Source organism: Anomalospiza imberbis, chromosome 10, assembly GCF_031753505.1.
Source record: "Anomalospiza imberbis isolate Cuckoo-Finch-1a 21T00152 chromosome 10, ASM3175350v1, whole genome shotgun sequence".
NCBI lineage: Eukaryota > Metazoa > Chordata > Aves > Passeriformes > Viduidae > Anomalospiza > Anomalospiza imberbis.
In genome coordinates this window covers 3,500,863-3,519,102 of record NC_089690.1, presented here as the reverse complement: position 1 = coordinate 3,519,102, position 18,240 = coordinate 3,500,863, and the positions used below count along the sequence as shown (strand labels likewise).

At 44.6% G+C, this 18,240-nt stretch overlaps 1 protein-coding gene across 2 annotated transcripts in view; it reads left to right on the top strand.

Annotated features, from left to right (window-relative positions):
• Positions 1-17,386, top strand: part of GOLIM4 (golgi integral membrane protein 4) — a 29,817-nt gene extending 12,431 nt beyond the window's left edge. The window contains exons 2-16 of one of the 2 annotated variants that reach the window (XM_068200243.1): positions 137-211; positions 1,392-1,441; positions 2,379-2,432; positions 2,933-3,083; positions 4,262-4,344; positions 4,890-4,973; positions 8,040-8,210; positions 9,074-9,403; positions 10,596-10,822; positions 11,248-11,309; positions 11,887-11,999; positions 13,086-13,253; positions 13,658-13,726; positions 15,125-15,205; positions 15,535-17,386. In XM_068200243.1, coding sequence (XP_068056344.1) covers positions 137-211; positions 1,392-1,441; positions 2,379-2,432; positions 2,933-3,083; positions 4,262-4,344; positions 4,890-4,973; positions 8,040-8,210; positions 9,074-9,403; positions 10,596-10,822; positions 11,248-11,309; positions 11,887-11,999; positions 13,086-13,253; positions 13,658-13,726; positions 15,125-15,205; positions 15,535-15,690 — 1,874 coding nt within the window. In that variant the 3' untranslated portion in view covers positions 15,691-17,386. The remainder of the gene's footprint in view (positions 1-136; positions 212-1,391; positions 1,442-2,378; positions 2,433-2,932; positions 3,084-4,261; positions 4,345-4,889; positions 4,974-8,039; positions 8,211-9,073; positions 9,404-10,595; positions 10,823-11,247; positions 11,310-11,886; positions 12,000-13,085; positions 13,254-13,657; positions 13,727-15,124; positions 15,206-15,534) is intronic. The other variant, XM_068200244.1, reaches the window with a different exon arrangement.
• The last annotated feature ends 854 nt before the right edge of the window (positions 17,387-18,240 follow it).

Here is an 18,240-nt window from a genome sequence, read left to right as displayed (position 1 = left end):
TTTATCCCATGACCTCATTCCACTTGTATTTTCCTGGTGCATGCTGTGCTAACACTCCCTGGGTGTGTTGGGGTGGATGGTGAGGTTTGTGTTTGTTACTTTTGAAATGAATTGTGTGCCAAATTTCTCTTTTCAGTTGTGTATGAGCACCGGTCAAGATTAGAAAAGTCACTGCAAAAGGAAAGGCTGGAACATAAGAAAGCAAAGGAAGGTAAAAATGTACTTTTCACTTTGACATTTAACTTGATTATAGTAGAAAGTAATTTCAAGTGATTTTTCTTCAATTTTAAGTCAGTTGGGTAATATATAAGCAATATATTAGGATTCATTTGGCAGAGCTGTGCTGCTCCTTCTGGTAGTTCTTCTTTATTTAATCTTTTTTAATCGAATATTTTTAAAAGCAATTATCTTTTTAATACTATTTACAGCTGACTGCAATATGATGTAATAAACACAGAGACTATGTTTGTATCCATGTACATAAAAAACCCCAGCATGTATGTGGGGTATGGGCACGTGTAAATCCTGTCCTGGCATGCCAAAAATTCAAAACTTGTACCAAAACCATGGAACCTTTTGCTGCCTTCCATCAACTGGGAATTTAACTTGGAATCAGTACTCTTCATGTGCTTTAGGGTGAGCACATGCTTATACACCTTTTCCTGATTAAATCTAAATTCTAGGTGTGTGAGAGGCAAACACAACTTGCATTTCTTACACCTCCGTGCAAGTTCAGCAGGATTCAATCCTCTGAGTTTCCTCAGCCTCTAAATTCACTGCAGTTTTCAGGGTAGAGCCTCTGCTATTCCTAAAACTGAGGACTCAGCTGCTGAATTAAAAACACGACTTTAGCAAAGCTGACAGGGAGTGAGGAACGATTCTCACCGTGCTGGTCTCGGTGGGTTTCTGGTGCCATCTAGTGTAGAATGGTCCTGCTGCTACCCGAGGGGGAGACACCTTTTCCAACCCTGGGAAGAGAGAGGTCAAGAGATGAATGAGGAAATGTTTTATTATTTCCAAGAATACACAGTTTATAAATGCCCTTCTCCTTCTGAGTGATGCTCTTGGGCCTCTGCTGAGAGAGTTCATGTGTCAGATTTAATTACTCATCTGTAGATTTGAGCCTGAACTCTGCATCTCTCACTATGAAACCTTGAAGTGAAAATATTTTATGAAACTTTTTAGAGTTTGTGCATTTTAAGAATTTGTGCATTTTGTCAAATTCTCCATAGGTTTGTTTTTTTTTTTAAGATCCTTTGAAAACTGTTTCTGCATAAATATTCAGCTCTTGAAGAGTATGTATGTACTCAACAGTCAAGTTATTCAAGCACAGATTCTCATCTTCCTGCTGGGTTTTTTTTTTCATCATTACTTTCCCTTTTATGTTGCAGATTTTCTTGTTTATAAACTAGAAGCACAGGAAACACTAAATAAAGGAAGGGTAAGTCATCATGCCTAGTACAAATTTTTAATAGCTGCTGCTATTTATGTTGCAAGGAAAAGGAAATACTTTGCAATTATGACTGTTCAAAGGAAGAGATCTTGCAAAATACTAATTGAAAGAGCTCTCACTTATCCCAGTTCTACTCTGCATTCATAAGTGCTCTCCAATCCCTAATTATTTGAGCTATAGTGGGAGATACTAATACCTCTCCAGAAAATTAATTTAGAAAATAATCCCCTGTTTATATTATGGTAGTTCAAACGTAATGTTGTTTTATTTAAGGGGAAAGGGGAATAAGAAGGTGTTAGAAATCTTTTTGTAGCTTAGGCCCCAGGGAAAATAACAGTGACAGCTTTCTAACACATGGGCTTTGAACTGGAAAGCATAAAGACATCAAGAAACTTTGTTTTATATATACCAAGTGCCAGAAGGAAAGCTCTGTCTGGCAGAGGACCCAGAAACCTGTAGAGAACTCTTTATAAAGCAAGTAAATTAGGATTTTATAGCTATTTCATGTTGAAACTGGGGAGCAGTTTGGGAGCTGAGGAGCAGGAGTTAAAATTGGTTGTCACTGCAGTAGGTGCAGAGTGTGGGAGCTTGCTCTGCTCCAAAGCCAGGGGAGAGATGGATTTGTGTCCTGGGGAGCTCCAAAGCCAGGGGAGAGATGGATTTGTGCCCTAGGGAGCTCCAAAGCCAGGGGAGAGATGGATTTGTGCCCTAGGGAGCTCCAAAGCCAGGGGAGAGATGGATTTGTGCCCTAGGGAGCTCCAAAGCCAGGGGAGAGATGGATTTGTGCCCTAGGGAGCTCCAAAGCCAGGGGAGAGATGGATTTGTGCCCTGGGGAGGGCATCCCTTGGCTGGTGACTCCCAGAAGCTGCATGTGCAGAGCTCAGGGGGTGCCAGGGGGTTTCACAAGAGTGCTTTTGTTTTGCAGCAAGACTCCAACAGCAGATACAGTGCCCTGAGCGTGCAGCACCAGATGCTGAAGGTGGGTGACTGGGACAGCAGGGCACCTGTGCAGCTGGTTGTGCTGGGGGACACAGCCTGCTGGCTTCTGGCATCACTGCACAGTGCCAGGGTGTGGACAGTGCCTTCCTCTGACTTCTAAAAGATGGTTTCCTGCATTTTTCCCTTGTCAGGCTTTCCAGTGGGTAATTTAATCTTATCAGATGCAATTACTTGTAGGGAATGCTGACTTATCAGCCCTCGTGTGGTTTGGCACGAAGGGATTTTCTGAGACACATTCAGCAGCTCCCAGGGGGACAGTGCAGCTCTGGAGTGAGGTGACACAGCCCTGGAACAGGAGCCTGCTCATCACAGAGATCATTTTGTGTTTGGAAGGAGCTGCAATGTGCATGCTTTGAATAATAACCTTCCTGTTATGAATGCTTCCTATTCATCTGCACTTACTAAACAAATTGCCAAAGGCAATATTAGCCAGATCTGCAGATACAGAGCTGTTCCCGTGTCCCAACTTGGTATTTGCAGAGTCAACACGAAGAACTGAAGAAACAGCACGCTGACCTTGAGGAAGATCACCGAAAACAGGGAGAAGAGTTTAGCAGGACATTCAGTGATCACAAGGAGAGATACTTACAGCTGCAGCAGGAAAAGGAGCAGGAGATCTCCAAGCTGAAGGGTAAATTTAACCTGTGTCTGGCTGCCCACATTAAATTGGCTTTGTGTGGTGTGAGGGACACATTTTCTCTGTTCTCACTCACAGGTCGTTCGTGCATCTTCTGCCTCCTGACAAGTTCCATTGTACTGATGATTTTCTGAGGCCTTTCTCTGAAATCTGTTCATATGTGCTCTGTGTTTCTGTCTGGGTTACAGAAATAGCAAAAAAACCCAGAACTTAAAAGCCTGTCCAGTGTCAGAGGTTGTTGAGTCAGTCTTTAATTTTTAATTCAGAGACTGGTGTAAACCTGGGAAAAAAGGTTTGCCTCTTCTTGTTTGTAACTGAAAGGCAATCTAAGAATATTTGCCGCTGCTAGCAGAGATGTAATTGTGCCTCTTTCTGAAGTGACTTTATTTACATTTTTTGCCTCCTTTTTCCCTGTATGTGCCAGCTCCTCTGGAGCACATTGCACCTGTACACTTGGGTGACGAATTCAGTTTCTACTCTTGGCATCCAGTTTCCTGCTGGAGATTCTGGGCATTTTTTAGGCCTCTTCCATCCTCATTACACAGTTCCATGGAAGAAAAAGATAGGGCTGTGTCCATCAGAGCCTTCTCTGCCACCTGTCCCTAGCACAGGGGTTGGTTCTGGAGCTGATTGCAGCTTTGTCTGCACTGCAGGCAGAGGTTGTTTGTTGGCTCCACATCAACATCTTGTAAAAAGTGGGAATAGAAGCCTCTGTCCCTGATCCCAGAAGCTTTTGGAGCCATCTGGGCATCCCTTCCAAAGGAATAGCTGGGTCCTGTGGCAGAGAACTCACACTCACCAGGTGTGATGTGGGGAGAGAGGAGAAGGTGCATTCCTCTCCGCCTTTCCAGGATTCAGATTTCCAGAGGGAATTTTGCCATCTGCAGCACCCAGTAGGAGCAGTGATGCAGAATTCCAGGTGCAGGCTGGGTGCACTGACAGAAAATTTCACCAAATGTCGTGATTTTCTGCTTGAAAATGGAAAGCTTTCAATAGGGCTGGGGAGAGAGGTAAGAAAAACAAACCATACAATTACTCTACCTAATTTTTACTACAGCACTCGTGTGGGATTTTATGTAGATTGTGTTATAGTCTTAATTTTAGTGCTTAGCCTGGTGTTACAAATGCAGCCAGGTTTAAACTCTGTATTTCTTCTTGTTTCTTCTGCACAGAATCCCTGTATAACTTACGGGAGGAGAACAGGCAGCTGAGAAAAGCTCACCAAGACATTCACACCCAGCTGCAGGATGTCAAGGTAGGCCTTGCTCTGAGGAGAACTTCCAAGATCACGAGGAAAAAAATTTCCCAAGTTTTCCCAAGCCCAAAGCAGGCTGTGCTGTAGACTTGTAGTTTCTGTTATGTGGGAAAAAGGGGAGGAATAGGCTGGACTGGATTTGGCTTTGGCCACCTGCACTTTAGGTATATGCCCATAAAAAAAATGAAAGGTGTGTAGTACATAAATCAGGATTTGGTTTTACAAGTTAAAAATTGGGTTTTGGCAAAACGCAGTGCCTAATGTTTTCCATCTCTGTTTTTTTTTAAATGTTCATCAACATCTACCCCTACTTTTAATTTTATTTTAGTTACACAAATCCTGGCCTCCAAATTGCCTTCCCTGGTGTGCTTGCTTCCTCTGTCTATTTAATATGCATTCCATGTGAAATAAATAAATTCCGGCTAAGGATTTTCTTTTCAAAATAAATTGAATTATCTTTCTAGTTCAAACTTCCCCCCAGCCTCCCTAACTGATCTTTAGAATGAACTTAATGTGAAACATGTGATGTTCTTCTTTTTGTGTAGCAACAGCATAAGAACTTACTGTCCCAGCACAACGAGCTTGTGGTGACATTGGAAGACCACAAGAGTGCACTAGCTGCTGCTCAGGTCAGAAGGAAAGCAGCTCCTGCTGGCTCTCAGCTTCCCAAATCTGTCTCCAAACCTCTCCTGGCTGCAGGGTGCTGCATGTGCCTTTGGCATGGGGGCCCAGCAGTGCATGGCACAGAGGGGCTGCTCCCCAGAGGGCTCAGGGGGCAGAGCAGCCTGTGGGCCAGCCCAGCAGTGCATGTGTTCTGAGAAAAGAGTCTCTGCTTCCCTGGGAGCTGTCAGTGCCTTTCTGTGTCTGTCCTCTCTGATGGAACTGCTGTGAGCATCCTGCACTCTGACCTTCACATTTATCTCTTACACCTGGGTGCTGGTGTAAAATCTCTTCTTGTGTGTGGCTGGGGAGGTTGTGAGGCTTTCATGGAATTCCAGAGTGGTCTGGAAAAAGCTCATCCAGTGCCACCCCTGCCATGGGCAGGGACACCTTCCACCATCCCAGGCTGCTCCAAGCCCCATCCAGCCTGGCCTTGGGCACTTCAGGGATCCAGGGGCAGCCACAGCTGCTCTGGGCAACACACATGAGTGCAGCAGAACATAGATGGAGATGTGTATGGAGGTATGAGAACTCCAGGTGCAACTCAGATCAGTTCTTAGAAGAGCCAGCAGCATTAAGTCCCTTAAATGTCATTTTCAAGTGAACTATCCATGAAGCACAAACTGTTGCAGGCTCAGTCAGCTGTGCCAGTACAAGCTGTGGAGGCCACAGGGAATCTGGAAGTGGGAGTGATGTTGGAGCAGAGGAAGACTTTTGGTGAAAGATCACAGGGAAAGGCAGTGAGGCAGTGTGAAGTTATTTTTATTCCTGACTGATTTTCTTCATTAGGCATTTTCACAGTCCACAAAATCGTTAGCAGCATTAAAAGCATTGAATTTTTTTTTCCCAGTTCTGCTTGTTGTGCCTGTCAATATGTGTAAGATACTCAAAAAACAGGGAGAGATCAGGAAGGTGCCTCACAGACTGAATATCTGAAGAATCATAATCTGCAGTACTAACCCACACTGGCAGCTAATTTTGAGCTCTTCTCCCACTGGCCACGTTTGCTGTGTGGTGTGTGCTGAGAACATCTGAAATTCCGCAAGGCCACGTGGAGGGGCTGATTTGAGGTTCACCAAGCCCAAAGAGAAGCTCCCCACTCTCCTGGCTTTGATTCAATTCTTTAATTAGAAAGCCTGTGTCACACAAAGCCTCTCAGTCTGCAGCCAGGCTGAGACATTTGTCCCGTGGGGACCCTCCAGGGAAGGGCCTTGCACATGCCTTGAGAACAGAGGGTATTTCACACTTTTGGGTAGTTTCTCCTGCAAACCAGGTGCAGAAAGTCCCCAAGGGATTCTTTGCCAGCTCCATAAATGATCCCTCTATTTCTGGGTGTATTCTAGACGTTGAACACCAGTAGTCAATACTGCACTAACCTGAACCTTTAAAGTGTTTTGTGCTTTTTCCCAGCCAGGTAGATTAATTATATAGTTTAATAAACCCTGCTTTCTGCCAGTATCATCACCTTTTAAGCTGTGGCCTTGACTCAGAATGTTCAGTTTAGTGACTGTGCAGTGGAACAGAGTACTTGAATTCTGATCTGGATGGGCACTCTTTAAATACCATGGAATGGTTTGGGTTGGAAGGGACCTTAAAGCTCATCTAATTCCACCCCCTGCCATGGGCAGGGACACCTTCCACTATCCCAGGCTGCTCCCAGCCCTGTCCAGCCCGGCCTTGGACACTTCCAGGGATGGGGCAGCCACAGCTTCTCTGGGCAGCCTGTGCCAGGACCTCACCACCCTTACAGTAAAGAATTTATTCTTAATATCAAATCTAAACCTTTCCTCCTTCAGCTTAAGGCCACTCCTCTTTGTCCTGTCCCTCCATCCCTTGTCCCCATCCCTCTCCAGCTCTCCTGAAGCCCCTTTAGGCACTGGAAGGGACTCAGCTCTCCCTGGAGCCTTCCCTTCTCCAGGTGAACACCCCCAACTCTCCCAGCCTGGCTCCAGAGCAGAGGGGCTTCAACCCCTGGAGCTTCTCCATGGCCTCCTCTGCACTCATTCCAGCATATCCCAGTGTGTTCATCTCTCTGCAAGGTCACCAAGAGGAGACAAAAAACAATCAGAGACCTGAGTATTAGTTTTATGTCCAATAAATATTCATTTTTCCTCTGAAGTTTGTCCTCTCCAGCAGTTAGTCAGGCAGCAGAAGCATCCCCCTGGACTGACAGGAATAATCACTGTCCACTCTGCTTTCCCTTGAGGCCATTCTGGTTTAGGGGTCCATAGGCTTGTGGAGGTTCTTAAGCACACCCACACCTTACTGCAGCAGCAGGGAAACTCTCTGGTGTGGCACCTGTTGTGTGTGCAGCTGGTCAGCCTTTATACACCCTACCCACCCCAAAAAATCCTCTTTAATTGGAAATCTTCCTGCTGCAGAGCCAGGGATTGGGGTACCAACCTTGCTGGATTTTCTTCAAAGCTTCCTGATCCTGTCCAAGGTTAAACAGCAAATCAAATTCCAACATTTTACTGTTTCATTTCAGGAAGCCTTTAGAAATTTACCTTCTTTTCTTTTTCCTTCTGCTCTTCACCACTGTGCCTTTCTTTGCCTCAGTTCCGTATGTTGGCTGTTGTCTTGTCTAACACCTGTCTAAATGTTGAGCACTTGGCATTTTCACAACGTGTAGATGTACTTTAAAACTTCTGTTGCTGATAGAGCTGCACTTCTTTCTACCAGCAAAGGAGAACTTGTGGTGCTTTTGACTTCCCTCACTTTAGTCTGCCAGGAAAGCTTCATCATCCCCTTCTGACACTTCTCCAGCTTGGCATGAATAAAACAACTCCTCTTCTTTGTCCCACAGAGATGTTTTTAATACACTTTGGTATGCATGTGCACTTTGAAAAGATCCTGATGGATCAGTGTCATCTAATGTTTGGAGAAAAAAATTATACTTTAAAAGCTCCCATCCCTTCTCCTCTGTGGAAAATCAAGTTTTCTACCACGTGTCCTGCCAGCAACTTCACTCCAAGGTGACTACATTTGATGGAGAAATTAATTTGGACACCGTGTAATTAACATGTTGGCTTTAGACTCAGGTGGAGGAATACAAACAGCTGAAGGACACGCTCAAAAAAATCCCAAGTTTCCAAGACGTGGAGAAGGTGGAAGGAGGGAATGAGCAGCAGCCTGAGGAGCGGGGCCCGTCCCCCCAGAGCCACCCCCCGCAGCCCCCCGGAGCTGGGGCTGAGCAGCAGCAGGAGGTAAAAGGCTCCAGACAGCCCAGCAGTGGTTCTGATCCAGCAGAATGTGCTGAAAGTGTCTTAGGAGAGGGTGTTTGACTGTGCACCTTTGTCACTGCGGTGAGGAATGGTTTAATTGTTGAGTGGTAAGAAAATCTGTTCATCATGATCTTTTCTCACATGACTAGTCCAGTTTTAAGTGTATTTATGCCAGCTGTTTTAAGAAGTCACTCAAAATCTAAAATTTTTTAATGAGAAATCTAAAATTTTAGCTATCTCAAGTGTTACAGAAAGCTTTTAGAAGTTCTGAAGAGATTTTTATTTTATAAGGTTCCGGTGGCACATTGAAGTCAGTGTATTTAAAATTGGCACACCGAGGTTCAAGCAGAAAATGTGTAATCTAGAAATTAAGAAAAAACAGTTGTGATTTTGTTTTACAAGAATTTTTTGGCCAGCAGAACCTACAAGAAATAAGAATCGCGGAATCATTTAGGTTGGAAAAGAACTTTAAGATCTTCGAGTCCAGCTGTGAACCCAGTTTTGCCAAAGCCAGCAGTAAACTGTGTCTCTAAAACACAAAGCTGGCTTTGTAGAATTGTTAAGAGTTTTTCATTTTTCAACTAAATTGTAAGAGTTTTTCAGTTTTCGACTAAAATGAGGCTTGACTTACTCTGTGGTGGGACTGTACAACACCCTGTGTAGCTGTACAGCCACAAACCAGGTAATGACCCCATTTGGCAGGAGGAGCTCGTTCCAAACCAGGCATTTGGCCCTCCTGACAACAGCTCTGGGCTGGCATAAAGGATCCAAGTCTGTCCTTGGCTCTCTTGAAACTGAAATCCATAAATGTGTTGTACACACATAATCCTGTGTCTGCTTTGCAGAATGAGAAGCCAAGGGGGAGAGAAGAAATAAATAGCCAGGAGCAGGACAGGGCTGAGCCTTTCCATGTGCAGGGGAGGGCTCACGAGGGCCAGAATGCCAAGGAGCTGAACATCCAGGAGCAGCAGGAAGCTGGAGAGGATGAGGAGCAACGGGCAGAGCAGATGGAAGAAGAACGCAAAAAGGAGCTTGAAGAGGAAGAAATGGAGCAGGCAGGGCAGCCTGAGCACCTGGAGGAGGAGCAGGACCAAGCCCCAGAAGAGCACGAATGGAAAAAGCAGGAACAAAAGGAAGAAGAAACCAACATGTTGGGTGATCGCCTGCAGTCAGAGGTAGGGAGCTCTTTTCTAATTGGTTAAATCTGCTGTTTAAATGGAGGCTTCTCTTTTCACTGCTGGCCTTGTGTTGCAGTCACCTATTTCTAGGCAAAATAAAGTTTTTATAGAGAGTTTGGGATTCAGAGCACTCGCTGGTTTTTAGATAAAATTACTGTCATGTTTATAGAAAATTTGGGATTCTAAGCACTTGGATGCAATAGGATTCAGGCTCAACTTGAGCACACTTGTACTGCAGTGCTGGCCAGATCTTAATGAACATTAATTCTGCTGATAAAAAGCAGCAGATGGAAAAAAAACAAAAGAGCAGCAGAATGAATCCTGTCTCCCACTTCAAACCTGAGGCCCGCGGTAGCTGATGGAGAACTCAGCAGGTGAGAGGGAGGCTGGGATGGAGAACTGCTCTGCTTTGGTAACTTGATGCATCTCAGCAAACTGCAGAGTGTTTCTTTGTCAGAGGTACCTGCCTTCTGCAAACACACTGCCAGCTCATGCTCACTGTTGTTTGACAGGGAATTTTAACTGCCAGACAAACATGACTAAAATAGCCAGGGGGAAATCAGTGTGCAGCTCTAAATAAAACCAGCAAATCCTGGATTTACATCCTAGGTTGGATCTGTAGTAGAAAATGTATTTCACTGGTCTCACTGTAGGCTTTGTAAACACTTTCTCTCCTGGCAGATTAATTGTGTCACTCTGGTGTAATGAGGAGCTGTTGCTGAAGAGGTGCAGGGGGTCAGAACAGCAGCAGTGGGTTAAGCTGTGAAGTTGGAGTTAGTCTAAGTTATTGCTGAATATAAAAAGATGTGCAGTGTCTCACTTAAGGCTAAAAGCAGCTCTCCCTGAGATTACCACTTAAATCAATGGAAACTTTTTGCTGTCTTATCAGTCAGCAAAATCTCCTTTTAATGTGTAATATGTTGGGAGGTTTTATTATTATTTATAGGAAAAGCATGGCTTTCCTTAGCCTACAGTCTCCTCTTCCTTCCCTGTGTGCTCTAGAAACACCCCAACACTTCCAGTCTGTGTACCAAAAAATGTTTTAACTTCAAGCAGGGACACAAAAACTTGAAAATAACTTTGCTGTAATTGCATGGAGCTTGCCTTTCCCCTCTGGACAGCTTTCTCCCTGCTTGTTTCTGATCACTGGGAGGATGATTAATCTGTGACTAACACGTTTCTGTGACAGGTAACACCAACAAAGAGACAGAAAGCAGCTTACGAGCAGCAGCTGGAGCAGCAGCACCTTGGAGCCCAGAGAGCAGAGGAGGCCAAGCAGCTGAGGCAGCAGCAGGAATCCCTGCACCAGCAGAGGCTGCGAGAGCAGCTCCTGAGGCAGCAGCAGCTCCAGGAGAGAGAGCTCCAGCTGCAGAGACAGGCAGAGCAAGGAGAGAAACTCTTCAAAAACCGCCTCAGGTGAACTCTCCCTCTTGAGTTTGTTGTGCTCTGGGTTTATGTTGCCAGCTTTGTTCTGCTCTCTTGTCCCTGAGGGCAGATTTCCAGGGGGTTCTGTTGGCTCATTCCTTGAAGAGCTTGAGGTTTGTTCCCTAAAATTCAGAGTCCTGACTTTGCTCTTTGCCTGACCCGTACCCTTGAGGACTGCAGACTCCACATACAGAGACACACAACACAAAGTCAGTGTAGCAGCACAAGGAAGTCTCTGTTCTATCAAGCATTTTTCAGGAAAGGTGATGTGAGAAAATATCAGACAATAGAGCATGAAACTGGGGCCTGCTCTGGCAGCTGCTGAGAGAGGCAGACCTGCAAGTGGGGGGTTTGTTTATTAAAGCAGAAAACACACTTTTGAAACTGAAATGATGCTTGGCTTTTAATGTTCTCAGCCAACAGGCTCATTATGATAACATGGACCAGGACATTGTACAAGGGGAGGAAGAGGAAGGAGGTAAGAGAGAATTTCTGTCCCTGCCATGCTCACAAGCTCCCTGAGCACTGCCTTGCATGGGAGACTTTAATATTAATTTCATATCCAGATTGGATTCAAGTGAAACATAAACTTGCAATTTAAAACCAGAAGCTCAGATAACCATGGCTGAACTGACTGAGTGAAATAGAGGAATTACTAAAGATCATACCCACATTCCTGAAAGGAAAAGTGTCCTTTTGACTGAGCTGTTACTACCAGGCTCTGTGGATCTTGGTTATGCTCCTGGCTCTACCTATGGGTTTGTTTGATCTCTTTAAATTACAGAATCGTGGAATTGTTTGGGTTGGAAGCCACTCATCTCATTCCACACCCCTGCCATGGACAGGAACACCTTCCATTAGCCCAGGCTGTTAAATGCCTGGCCTGGTCTTTTAATTTCTGTTTCCTAGTAGGAATAGATAAATTCTATGAGCATTATCTGTTTATGTAGAGGCTGCCCACTGCTAAAACACGTGTGGAACCTTGTCTGTGGGAGACTCTTAAAAGGATAACTAAAAACTGCTGTAAAACAATAATCACCTAAAAATTTCCTCAGCTTATGAACACGACAAGCAGCACCAGGATGAAGGTGAAGATGATGATCAGAATAATGCAAATGAACAGCAAGAAGCAGAACATCAGGCCGAAAATCAGCAGGCTGATGAATCAGTAAGTATGAATTAAGATGCTGAGGGTTGCAGTGTGACTGAAGTGAGAACCCACAGGTCTCGTCTGACATAATTGCACGTTATAGAAGTGAGATAAGCAGAGGTCTGCTAGGAAGACAGGCTTGACAGTTGAAAACGTCTAAAATCTATTTAAAGGTGTCCTTACTCATTTAGGAAGAAATAAAAGGAAAAAGCTCCCTTGTGGGAAGCAAGGTGTTTATTTCCATATTCCTTTGATCTGTGCTTTCGGTGGAATAAAGGATTTGGTCTTAGCTGGGACTTGAACAGGTACATTTGGCTTCAAAAAATACCAGCAGTGCCCAGTCAAAATGAGAGGGGATGGGGTGTTTCATGCTGTCATTAATTAAAGGCCAGCCCAAGAGCCTCTGTAGCCAGCTGGAGTCAGTACAGAAGTGTGAGGTCCTGAAAGAGGATGTAGGTCAGCACTGAACTGAGCCCTGATATTGACTGCACAGAGATCTGGGGCAGGAGAATCACCCTGTGCCTTCCCCCAAACTCCAGCTTACCTGGAGCTGTCAGCATCAAGTGCATCTTCCTCACTCCCCTCCCATTCAGCAAATTAAGATGTACAGTGAATATTTCTAAGGGATCTTTAACTTGTTGTCTATAAAGATATAAAACTGCTTTTATTGAATGATAAGCAGAAAATTCTCCTTTTCTGCATGGCAAAGGTGAAAAGTGTTTTGTTTTCATGTAGACACAGCCAAGGTCAACAGAGCAGGACAGGCTGATACTGAATGATGCCATCAGCTCTCTGGAGCTGTGAGCATTCAGCTCTTATCTTTGTCACATGGCCTTATCAGGCACTGTCAGCTGGTCAGTGAACACAAGCTGTGCAGCAGCCTCTGGGACAGAAGTGCTCAGATTCTGTGGGTTTCAGCAGACAGGTACCTGCACCTCTGTCCCTGCTCATGCTGAGGTACCTCAGTGAGCCCTGAGCCTGCAGATTCCAGCTCCTCCAGTGGGCATGGAGCTGGCTCTGACAGCCCATGCTGCTGTTCTTTCAAGGGAAATGCAGCTGGACCATGGGCTAAAAGTATTTAACACTCACTCCTGTAAATTACAGAAGGCAGCCATGGAAGATGTGAATCCTGCTGATGACCCCAATAATCAGGGAGAAGATGAATTTGAAGAAGCTGAGCAAGAGAGAGAAGAAAACCTGCCTGAGGAAAATGAAAAGCACAAGGAAACGGGTCAGAAACAAGGACATCCAGGAATGGAGGAGCACTTGGTGGTGGGTAAAGGCAAAAGAGGCACCTCTAAGGGCTCCTTCAGGAGGTCAAAGCTGCGTATTTCAACTGTGTTGGAGCTGTAAACTCTTCCAGACAGAGTCTGAATTTTTATGGCATTGGTCTTCAGTGGGGTGAATATTCCATTGTCTTCCTGCTTAGTATGGAAAGTCTTGCTTTATTCTGTGAAGTGATTTTTCTTATATTCATCCTGCTATTTTTTAATTGAGGGCAACTTTAAATCACAGAGCTGGGCTCTCACTACTGCTAATGAATGCACTAAAACTTCTCCTGCCATTATTGTTACTTCAGCTTTACAGAGAGCTTTAGTTCCAGAACAAGAAGTTTTAATCTTCAGCCCTCTGGTTATTAGGCAAGCTCATAGAATTTTTATGTGATCTTTGTGCAGATGGCAGGAAATCCTGACCAGCAGGAGGATAATGTGGATGAACAATACCAGGAAGAGGGAGAAGAGGAGGTAAGAACACAGACCCAAGGCAGGTGTAGGCTCAGGCAGCAGGGTACAACTCCATTAACACTCTTTTGGAAGTGCAGGGTGAACCCAAATCACTTTGTCTGACTTTAGAAACCTGGGAAGTCTTTGTCATTACTCTGCTGTCCCCTTCTGGATACACTCTGCGTTACTCATGCTCCTGTGCTGCAATCCATTAGTCTTCCATGCTACACAGCATTAATTGTGCAATAATTGAAAAGATTAAGCCTTTCACAACACATGGAAAATTTCCTGGAAACCTCAAGGTCACAGAAAACCTCATTAATCTCTAATCACACACTGCAGTTCTGAGCAAACTGCCTCCTTGGCCACTTACTTACTCCTTAGCTGTGACTTTGATTTATCTGTGCTCCTCCTGAGCAATCCAAGCTGCAGTTCATGGAGCTGCTCAGGAAGCTGACAGCACATGGAGCTGGAGCAGAGAGGCAGGGAAGGGACTTGTCCCTTCATCTCATGCTCATTGTGCAGGCACCACCCTGAGCCACCCCACAGCTCCTCAGTAGTACCTGATTAATTCCTATTTCTGCTTCCCACAAAACCCCTTGAAAAAAAAAAAAAAAAAAAAGCCCTGGATTTGGCTGCAGTCACTCCCTCATGGGGAGCACTTTGGATTAGCTGGGATGCACTTAGCATTCACCAGTGCAAAATGCTGCTGCTCACATCCAAGCAGGCCACTGGGAACTGGGCAGAGCTTTGGCAGCTGCTCTCTGGCTTCCAGGAGCCATTTATACACATCTCAGAAAGGATGTGCCCACCGTGCTGACTGGGAGCAGGGAAGAGGCAGCAGGGATTGAGTGAGCAATTAAGAGAGAAAAGAGATGCTGCAGTGGGGATCAGTTTCAAATATTTTCCATTGCTGTTCAGACCTTTCCCAAAGTGACCCTGGTGTGATGGATGCCTCTGAGCCAGCTCACAGGACACTGGAGCAGACACGCACAGCAGCACTTCCCAAAAGGAAATCAAGTTCAAAACATTCCTCTTTCAGATTTGCACCTAACATGGGAAGTGGGACATGGAATGGAGGGAGGGTGCTGGCAGAACAGAAGGGAATGAGAGATCCAAAAGCTGAACATCAGAGACACAGATTCAGCATGACCTGCTCTCTCCAAGGAGAGCATTGGAAGAGATTGTCTGTATTTAAAAGTTAGATGCTCTCAGAGGAAGTGAGTTTCCTGACTGTTGGGTGGTTCTGGTTCTTTTTATCCTCCTTTAACCTCTCCCTACTCTTCTCTCTTCTTTAGAATCTTCATTCTGTAAAAATATCACATCATACCATTCTGTAAAAATAAGTGAACATGTGCCCAGTTGTGCCACTCTTTGAAAGGCAATTAAACCATACAGAACATCTCTTGTGCTTTGCAGGTGCAGGAGGATCTGACTGAAGAGAAGAAGCGAGAGCTGGAGCACAATGCTGAGGAGCCCTATGGGGAAAATGAGGAAAATGTGAGTTCTGTGCAAGCCCAGGGCTCAGGGACAGGACCAAACCCTGACCACAACTGGTCATGGCACAGGGATGTGACATAATAATTGTTCTAGCTTGCTTTGGGTCACAGAGCTGAACATTTCATGCTGTCCCAACTTCCTTTAGCTCACCCTTCCATCTCTGTGTCAGTTCTTCCTCCCTGGAGGCTTTGGAAAACCTTTCTTTTCTGTTTCTGCCCATCAGCTCTCACAACTCCAGCTGAAAACCATTTCATTGCCCTAAAATAAGCCATAAAGAAACTGGCACTGCATCTGCTTTAAGTTTGTTTTGTTTTGTTTTCCCCAATCAGGCAGATGAAAAGAATAACCGAGGGACAGACCAAGAGCAAGAAATGCAAGAAGACCACAACCAGAAAGAAATTCATGAAGAAAATTATGAGGAGGAAGAGGAGGAGGAGGAAGGCAGAGCTGTTGCAGCAAAAACTCGCAGACGAGGGGAGATGTAGTTCCTCCCTTAATTTTTCTTTTTCCAGTACACAAATTCCTGTTGTGGGTTGTTTTTGTTTTTTTTGGTTTTTTTTTTTTCCCTAAACCAAGATTTTTTAGGGTATTTAATTTCAAAAGAAAAGCTTGTGTTTTCCACTTTTTCCTTTTCTATTAGGTGCTGTCCTGTGTTTATATGAATACAGTATTTTGATACTCTGGGTTAGGATTTCTTTTCTATCCAGGCTGTACATAACCAGACATCCTCTAGGCTGGATTTTTTGTAACTCTGGGCACGGTTTATAGAGGCCATTTTGGATACACTTTCACCTTGTCCAGGCCTGACAGAATGTTTGGTGTCAGGTCAGGTGCACTCACCACTGAAGGAATATTCCTAGTGCCTAAATCCATGTGACTTCAGTCACCCCAGCTCGTTGTCTTCCATGGATTTATTCTGACCAAGGGCTGCTTATTCCTTGTAACCTCACAAAGCCAAGCACAGGCCGTGCCCTTTGCAGGACCAGGCCTTTTCTAGGTGCAGAACAGTTAGAAAATATGCAAATTTTACAAGCCTTCAGAATGCAGCCAAGTTAGCAGCTGTTAATTTTGGCAGCTGTTTAGATACGGTTCAATTATGCATTTCTTTTAATGAGCATTCCCAGGTACTTCAATTACAAGCAGTACCTGGCTGCTCATGCAAATGGGGCTGTGCTGAGAGGAGCTGGGAGCTGAAAGCCAATTTAGACTTGGAGCTCCATTATGCCAAACCAAAACACTACAGCTGTCACAGGGAGGAAGATTTACAGCAGCAGCAATTTCCTTGTCCTAGTTAATATATAAAATATTTGACCAGGACCAGAATGATGTTGCCTCAGTGCCATGTTTCCTGGAGGGTGTGGTAGCTGAGCTCACACAGTTAGTGCAAGATGTTGAACTTAAGGCCTTTAACTTCTTTTTCCTTATTTATTTACAAAAATCTGCTGGAAGGATTTCTGTGTGCCCCAGGGTGAGACTCGGACTCGAGCCAAAACCCACAGAAATTGTTTAGCAAACATCTCCAGCACTGCATGCTGAAACCTGGGGATGGGGGGGAAGGAAATGACACAAAAATTGTGCCTTGGTGTGGGCTGCCCTGAACATAATCCCAGTGCATGAATTATACAATATTTGTATTGGTACAGACACTAGTTATTTAATATATGTTAAAGGAGAATGGGAATCTGGATTTCCCAGGCTATGCCCCATTGCTGGAAATGAGGCACAGGGGAGCTCCCCATCAAAGGCTGTGTTAATATATAAAGGGAGAGGGAGTGGGGGTTTTTCCCTTTGTTTTTTTTTTTTTTTTTAATAATGATGCATAGCAATGTTTTTAGTTCAATTTTTTTATATGAATGTAATTTAATTCATTTTTCTACTAACTTGATTATATTATGTTTTATAGTTGGTTTCCATTCATTGCAATTTTCCTAATTGTCCCAGATCCAGTGCTTATGTTTCATAGGAAGATTTTTGTCTGTGAGTATTTTGGGTTTTCTAGTTACCATAAATCAGATTTACCTTATGTATAAAAAAAAAAAGTTTACATGAGACTGTAAAATGTATAATATGTACATAATCTTCAGAATACAATTATTTTGGTAAATTGGCCTGTATTTTTAATGTAATGGTTGCAGTATTTAATTATTTGAGGCATAATAAAACTTGACTGCAGTCAATAAACTAGAATGTGGTTACCGATCTTCCACACGCATGAGGGTTTGTGTCAGTTTTCCTCATGATGTGTTTGGATTTCATTAAAATACAGGAAGCAGGGGCAGGCAGGGGAAGGGATGGAGCCCTGGCAGCATTTTCAGGGAAGTGGAATATTTTTGTTAATGATATTCCCACCTCTGCGCCTGACAAGGGTCAGAGTGGCAGACCCAGGGGGACCACGGGGTAGCTGAGCTGATCCTCATTGCCACAGGATCAGGGAATTCAGGGAATGCCAAATGCTTGGCTGAATCAAGAATTTAATGAGTTTCTGTGACCTAAAAACAAGTGGAGCTGGGCCACAGCCCCAGCCCTGGAGCAGAGGATGAACCGCACAGGGGGTGCTCAGTTTTCCAGCTCAGAGCGTGATCCCAGCGTGAAGAGGGATCAGAGGGGAAGTCGAAGTTTTAAGGGAAAAGTTCCATCACTTTGGGATTTGGCAGCATCAGAGCAGCCATCAGCAGGGCTGGCAGGGACTCATCAAAATACTGGAGCCAGTTCAGGGAGCAGGGGGAGAGCACTGGGAAAGCTCTGCTGATTGATGGAAGGAAAATCCATGCGACAGACAGGAGAGTCCTGGTGGTTTGGCTGAGAGCACCCACAGGGAAACACCAGTGAGGCAGGAGCCCTCAGCCTCCCACTGAAACACAAAACAAAACCCCACCATAAAATTCTGACCGGAAATAGTGTGTCTGGTCATTGAGTTAATTAGTCATTGCAGCAATTAATTTAAAGGCTGAGATGGATTTTTGATCACAGAACATCTTTGCAAAGCCTCTCTGGTCCAGCCCCAGCTTGGACATCATGAGAGAATCCTGCTCACC